This window comes from Molothrus aeneus, chromosome 30, assembly GCF_037042795.1.
Source record: "Molothrus aeneus isolate 106 chromosome 30, BPBGC_Maene_1.0, whole genome shotgun sequence".
Lineage (NCBI taxonomy): Eukaryota > Metazoa > Chordata > Aves > Passeriformes > Icteridae > Molothrus > Molothrus aeneus.
In genome coordinates, this window is record NC_089675.1 from 2,754,288 (window position 1) to 2,761,242 (window position 6,955).

Here is a 6,955-nt window from a genome sequence, read left to right on the forward strand (position 1 = left end):
GTGACCCTCCCAACTTTGGGGTGCCCTCCCCTCCTTGTACTGACCCCTCCGATCCTGGGTGGCCCCCCCAAACCCAGGGGTGCCCCCCTTGGGCTGAGCCCCCCTAATTTTGGGCCGCTGCCCCCCAGGCTCCTCTACGAGCGCCACGAGCAGTCCAAGCAGGACCTCAAGGGGCTGGAGGAGACCGTGGTAGGTGGGGAGGGGTCCTGGGGGGCTCAGAGGAGCCAGGGGGGGCTCAGAGGAGCCAGGGGGGGTCTGGGGGTCCCCGTGAACCCCCTCACCCCCCGCCCCCCCCCCCCCCAGGCCCGTGAACTCCAGACCCTCCACAACCTGCGCAAGCTGTTTGTTCAAGACGTCACGACTCGAGTCAAGAAAGTGAGGGGGGAAAAGGGGAAAAATGGGCAAAAATGGGGGGGGAAAAGAGGGAAAAAGGGGCGAAAAGAGGGGGGAAGGGGGGGAAAGGGGAAAAAAGGGGGAAATAGGGGAAAAAGGGGGGAAAATAGGGGAAATGGGGGGAAAGGGGGGAATGGGAGAAAAGGGGGAAATGGGGGGGAAAGGGGGAAAATGGGGGAAAAGAAGGAGCAAAAGGGGGGTTGAGGGGGACAAATGGGGGGCTGAAAGTGGGGTATGGGGGGAGTGTGGGGCAGAGATAGGGGAGGGGTCCAGGGAAGGGAAGGGAAGGGAAGGGAAGGGAAGGGAAGGGAAGGGAAGGGAAGGGAAGGGAAGGGAAGGGAAGGGAAGGGAAGGGAAGGGAAGGTTTCCCAGTGGGGATCTGATTCCGGCGGGGGTCCTGGTGCCCCCAGAGCGCAGAGCTGGAACCCGAGGACAGTGGGGGGCTCCACTCCCAGAAGCAGAAGATTTCCTTTCTTGAGAACAACCTGGAGCAGCTTACAAAGGTTCACAAACAGGTGCGCGGGGGGGGCACGGGGGGGGCGCGGGGGTGCCCACAGAGGGTGCCCCCCCCCCAGTTCTGCAGCCTCCCCTCGCTCTCCTGGCTCCCCCAGCGCCCCTTCCCCTCCTGCCCCCCTCCCTGAGTGCCCCCCCCAGGCTGGGACCCCTCCCTCATTCCCTGAGCCCCCAGCCCCCCCTCACTGCCCCCCAGCACAGCCCCACTGCTGCATGGGGGCACTGCGGGGGGACACAGCCCGGGACAACGCAGGGACAGCCTGGGACAGCCCGGGACAGCCCGGGACAACGCAGGGACAGCCCGGGACAGCCCGGGACAGCCTGGGACAGCCCGGGACAACGCAGGGACAGCCCGGGATAGCCCGGGACAGCCTGGGACAATGCTGGGACAGCCCGGGACAGCCCGGGACAGCCTGGGACAATGCTGGGACAGCCCGGGACAGCCTGGGACAGCCTGGGACAGCCTGGGACAATGCTGGGACAGCCCGGGACAGCCCAGGACAGCTCGGGACACTGAGGGGAGGGCTGGGACCCCCCACGTGCCGCTGGGGGCACGGAATCCCCCACCCAGGCACCGTTAGGGGCTCTGAGCCCCCCGAGGCCCTGCTGGGACCGGGGTATGCGGGGCACCGGAGCTGCCCCCGCCGCTGCGGGGCCGGGCCAGGCTGCACGGCTGAGCCGCTGCCAGCGCCGCTGCCGGAACCGGAGCGGGGCTGAGCCGGTGTGTGCCGGTGTGAGTGCCGGTGTGTGCCAATGTCAGTGCCGGTGTCAGTGCCGGTGTGTGCCGGTGTGTGCCGGTGTCAGTGTCAGTGCCGGTGTGTGCCGGTGTCAGTGCCGGTGTCAATGCCGGTGTCAATGCCGGTGTCAGTGCCGGTGTGTGCCAGTGTGTGCCGGTGTGTGCCGGTGTCAGTGCCGGGTGTGTGCCAGTGTGAGTGCCGGTGTGTGCCAGTGTGTGCCAGTGTGTGCCAGTGTGTGCCAGTGTGTGCCAGTGTCAGTGCCGGTGTGTGCCAGTGTGTGCCAGTGTGTGCCAGTGTGTGCCAGTGTCAGTGCCGGTGTCAGTGCCGGTGTGTGTTGGTGTCAGTGCTGGTGTCAGTGCTGGTGTGTGCCGGTGTCAGTGTCAGTGTGTGCCGGTGTCAGTGCCGGTGTCAGTGCTGGTGTCAGTGCCGGTGTGTGCCAGTGTCAGTGCCGGTGTCAGTGCCGGTGTGTGCCGGTGTCAGTGCCGGTGGGTGCCAGTGTGTGCCGGTGTCAATGTCAGTGTGTGCCGGTGTGTGCCGGTGTCAATGCCGGTGTGTGCCGGTGTCAATGCCGGTGTGTGTTGGTGTGTGCCGGTGTGTGCCGGTGTGTGCCGGTGTCAATGCCAGTGTCAGCGTCGATGTGTGTTGGTGTGTGCCAGTGTCAATGTCAGTGTGTGCTGGTGTGTGCCGGTGTCAGTGCTGGTGTCAATGTCCGCGCGTGCAGCTGCCGGGGCCGGTACCGGCGGCTGTGGATGGGTGTGGATGTGCCGCTGTGTGCGGCCGTCAGTGCCGGTGCCGGTGTATGCGGGTGTGCCTGGCAGCTGGTACCGGCAGCTGTGGCTGTACCGGCGCTGGTACCGGTATGTGTGGGTGCCAGTGCCGGTACCGGCAGCTGTGATTGGGTGTGGATGTGCCGGTGCCGGTACCGGCGGCTGTGGAGGGATGAGGGTGTGCCGCTGTGTGCGGGTGGTGGTGGCGGTGCCGGGGCAGGTGCGGGTGATGCTGGGAGTGGGTCCCGCTCCCGGTGGGGTCCCGGTACCGGTGCCGGTACTGACGTCTAGCTGAACCGGTCCGTGGCAGTGCGGACCCTGTGCTGTGAGCCCCGGGGCAGGGACAGGGCAGGTTCGGGTTTCACAGCCGGTGCCGCAGGGGATCCGGTCCCGGTCCCGGTGCCGGTACTGACGTGTCGCACAGCTGGTCCGTGACAATGCAGACCCCGCTGTGAGCCCCGGGGCAGGGCCAGGGCAGGTTCGGGTGCCGGTGCTGGTGCCGCAGGGGTCTGGTCCCGGGGCCGGTGCCGGTACTGACGTGTCGCACAGCTGGTCCGTGACAATGCAGACCTGCGCTGTGAGCTTCCGAAGCTGGAGAAGCGGCTGCGTGCTACGGCTGGGCGAGTGCAGGCCCTGGAAGGGGCGCTGAGGGCGGCCAAGGAGGGGGCGCGCCTGGACAAGCGCCGGTACCAGCAGGAGGTGGAGCGGATCCGAGAGGCCGTGCGGGCCCGGGGGGCGCGGCGAGGGCCCGGAGCCCACATCGGTATGGGGGGAACCGGGGGGAACCGGGAACCGGGAACCGGGGGGAACCGGGGGGAACAGGAACCGGGGGGACGGGGGGGCCCGGAGCCCACATCGGTACGGGGGGCACCAGGATCGGGGTGCGGGGTGGGCACAGGTACAGGGGCGCAGGGTGGGCATGGCGGGGTGTGGGGGGTGTGGGGGGTGTGGGGGTGCAGGGTGGGCACGGTGGGCACAGGGGGTGCAGAGTGGGCACAGGTACAGGGGTGCAGGGTGGGCACGGGGGGTGCAGAGTGGGCACAGGTACGGGTGCAGAGTGGGCACAGGTACGGGTGCAGGGTGGGCACAGGTACGGGTGCAGGGTGGGCATGGGGGGCGCGGGGGGTGTGGGGGGTGCGGGCACGTGGAGGGTGCAAGGGGGTGCCCAGGGTGCCGGGTGGGCACGGGGGGTGCATGAGATGTGGGGGGTGCGGGGTGGGCGCGGGGGGCGCAGGGTGGGCACCCAGCCCGGCACACTCTGGGCTTTGGGGGGGTACCGGGGCTGACACCCCCTGCACAAGGGCGGAGGGCCCGGCCCAGGGGGTGCCTCAGACTCTGGGGGTGCCCTCCGGGGGTGCCGGGTGCCAGCAGCGCCCCTGAGCCCCCCGTGCCCCCCCAGCCAAGCCGGTGCGGCCGGGGCAGGCGCCATCGCCCACCGGGCTGAGCTACACCAACAGCCTGTTCCAGGGGTACCCCGGGGGGGGCGCCCTGCCCGGCCCCCACGGCCTGTGAGTGCGGGGGGGCTGGGGAGGGGAGGGAGGCACTGGGGGGGCAGGGGTGGGGGGTCCTGGGGGGTGGGCAGGGGGTCCTGGGAAGGGAGGCTCGGAGGGGACAGGAGGAATGGGAGGGTCTGGGGGCGGCAGGAGGGGTGCGGGGGGTCCTGGAGCAGGGCTGGTGTGGTCTGGGGGTGCAGGGGGGGGTCCTGGAGGAGGGGAGGGAGGCTCAGGGGGTGCAGGGTCATGGGAGGGTTCCGGGGGGGTGCAAGGGGGGGTCCTGGAGCAGGGCTGGTGTGGTCTGGGGGTGCAGGGGGGGGTCCTGGGGGATGACAGGGGGGGTGCAGGGGTAGGGGGTGGGAGAGGGCGGGGGGTCCTGGGGGAAGGGAGGCACTGGGGGTACAGGGGGGGTGGGAGGGTCCCAGGGGGTTCCGGGGGGGGGTGCAGGGGTGGGGGGGTCCTGGTGTGCTCTGCGGGGGCACGGGGGGATTATTTGGGGAGGGGCAGGCACGGGGGTCTCAGGGTCTCTGTCCGCCCCTCCCCAGCTTTGCCAGCGGCCCCCCCACGCTCCCCAGCACCCCCCCGGACCCCTACCAGCAGCTCAACGTGGATAACGGTGAGGGGGGGGCCCTGGGGGTGTCCCCAGTGTCGGGGTGCTGCCATGGGGGGGGGGTGTAGGGGTGTCCCCAGACGCCCCCCCTGGAGCTGCTGCTCTTCCTTGCAGGGAACGTGACAGACATCAATGACAACAGGTGAGGGGGGGGCGCGGCTGGGGGGGGGTTCTGGGGCTGGGGGGGCCCGGCTGACACCCCGTGCCCCCCAGGAGTGACCTGTCCTGCGCCTGCGAGGCCGAGGAGGCGGCCAAGCTCTTCCCCCTGCGCCAGGAGACGGCGGCCAGTTAATGCCCCCCCACCCCCAGGTACGGCCCCACGGCTGTGGGACCCCCCCAAACTCATCCCTCACACCCCCGGGTGTGGGACCCCCCCAAACTCATTCCTCACACCCCCGGGTGTGGGACCCCCCCTCCCCACCTCACACCCCCCTCCCCGGGTGTGGGACCCCCCAAAATTCATTCCACAGCCCCAGATGAGGGACCCCTCCCACAGCCCCCCGGGTGTGGGACCCCGCCCCCCCCCCCCATTTCTCAGGGACCCCCGGGGACCCCCCCATCCTTGGAGTGACCCCAACCCCTCCAAGCCCCCCCATTCCTTGGGTGCCCCCCCTGCCCCTGGATGCCGCAATTCCCCCCCCCCCTCACTCTTCCCAGCCCCTCGCCCATCCCTGGGCTCCTCTCTGACCCCTGCACTCTCCGGGGTCCCCCCCACCCCAAGTTCCCCCCCCCCATCCCTGGGGTCCCCTCTGAGCCCTGTAGGCTCCGGGCTCCGCCCCCCCGTCCTTGGGGGACCCCCGGGTGCCTCTGCCCCCCCCGACCCGCGTGTCCCGTGTCCCCCCCGCAGGTGCTGCAGACCCGGCTCCGCTCGCATGTCCCGGTGTCACCGGTGTCACCCGTGTCCTGTGCTCGTGCCACGCTCGCTCCGTGCGGGGGGAGGGGGCCGCCCCCCCCCCCCAGGACCCCCCGGGACCCCCGACGGGGGCGGGGCCGATGGGGGCGGGGCCGGGGCTGCCTTAACCCGGGAATGTCGCCCCCGGCCCGGCCCCACAATGGGGGGGCAGCGCAGCCCCCCCCCCCCCCCCGCACCCCCCCGGGTCCCCTCGCTTGGCATCTCGGCTGTGCCCCCCCCCACGGGGGGGTCCCCGCGCCCCCCGCCCCCCCCAGCGCTGCATGTCCCGCCCAGCGCGGCCGGAGCGCAATAAAGGGAGAGGCTGAGAGAAACTGGGGGGCTCTGAGAGAGACTGGGGGGCTCCGAGAGAGACTGGGGGGCTCCGAGAGAGACTGGGGGGCTCCTGAGGGGCTCCGAGAGAGACTGGGGGCGTTCTGAGAGAGACTGAGGGGGTTTGAGAGAAACTGGGGGGCTCCTGAGGGGCTCTGAGAGAGACTGGGGGGGTCTGAGAGAGACTGGGGGGCTCTGAGAGAGACTGGGGGGCTCCTGGGGGGCTCTGAGAGAGACTGGGGGGCTCGGGGGAGTCCGGGGGGCTCTGGGGGGCTGAGACAGCCTGGGGGGGCTTGGGGGGTACGGGGGGGTTCTGAGACAGCCTGGGGGGGTCCGGGGGGGGCTCTGGGGGATCTCTGAGAGAGCCTGGGGGGCCTGGGGGGTCCGGGGGGGGCCGTGTCACAGTGGGAGCGTTTGGGGGAGTGGGGTCACACACGGGATTTGGGGAGGGGGTCACGCTGGGGGAAGGGGGGCACACTGCGGATTTGGGGGCGCAGGGTTACACAGGGGGGATTTGGGGGCACTGGGGTCACACTGGGGGGATTTGGGGGCACTGGGGTCACACCGGGGGCATTGAGAGGAGTGGGGCACACTGGGAGTGTTTGGGGGAGCAGGGTCACACTGGGGGCGCTGGGGACAGTGGGGTCACACAGGGGATTTGGGGAGGGGGCTCACACGGGTGGCACTGGGGTCACTCGGGGGGTGTTTGGGGGCACTGGGGTCACTCGGGGGGATTTTGGGGCGCTCGTTCCACAGCTGGGGTCACAGTGGGCATTGGGGGCAGCGGGGAGGACACGGGCCCTGGGGAGGGGGAGTGGGACCCCACCTGCACGGGGCACTCTGCAGGTGCCACACCTGTCCCCTTGGGGTCACAGCTGTCCCGGTGGGGTCACACCTGTCCCTATAGCTGTCACATGTGTCCCTATAGCTATCACTCCTGTCCCTATGGGGTCACACCTGTGCCTATAGCTGTCACACCTGTCCCCACAGGTGTCACTGTGTCCCTATGGTGGTCACACCTCTCCCCTACAAGTGTCACACGAGTCTCCTAAAGTATCACACGTGTCCCCGCAGGTGTCCCACCTGTCCCTGCAGGTGTCACACCTGTCCCAGTGGTGATCACGCGAATCCCCTGCAGGTGTCACACCTGTCCCTATAGCTGTCACACCTGTCCCTGTAGGGAACAGGTTTCCCATACTCCATACAGGGATCACACCTGT

At 70.0% G+C, this 6,955-nt stretch overlaps 1 protein-coding gene across 1 annotated transcript in view; it reads left to right on the plus strand.

Annotated features, from left to right (window-relative positions):
* KIF5A (kinesin family member 5A) overlaps positions 1–5,582 on the plus strand; it is a 32,915-nt gene extending 27,333 nt beyond the window's left edge. The window contains exons 21-29 of the mRNA XM_066567672.1: positions 129–189; positions 304–375; positions 804–908; positions 2,960–3,173; positions 3,810–3,918; positions 4,449–4,519; positions 4,628–4,655; positions 4,727–4,822; positions 5,361–5,582. Of these exons, the coding sequence (XP_066423769.1) occupies positions 129–189; positions 304–375; positions 804–908; positions 2,960–3,173; positions 3,810–3,918; positions 4,449–4,519; positions 4,628–4,655; positions 4,727–4,805 (739 nt within the window). The 3' untranslated portion in view covers positions 4,806–4,822; positions 5,361–5,582. The remainder of the gene's footprint in view (positions 1–128; positions 190–303; positions 376–803; positions 909–2,959; positions 3,174–3,809; positions 3,919–4,448; positions 4,520–4,627; positions 4,656–4,726; positions 4,823–5,360) is intronic.
* Positions 5,583–6,955: the final 1,373 nt, after the last annotated feature.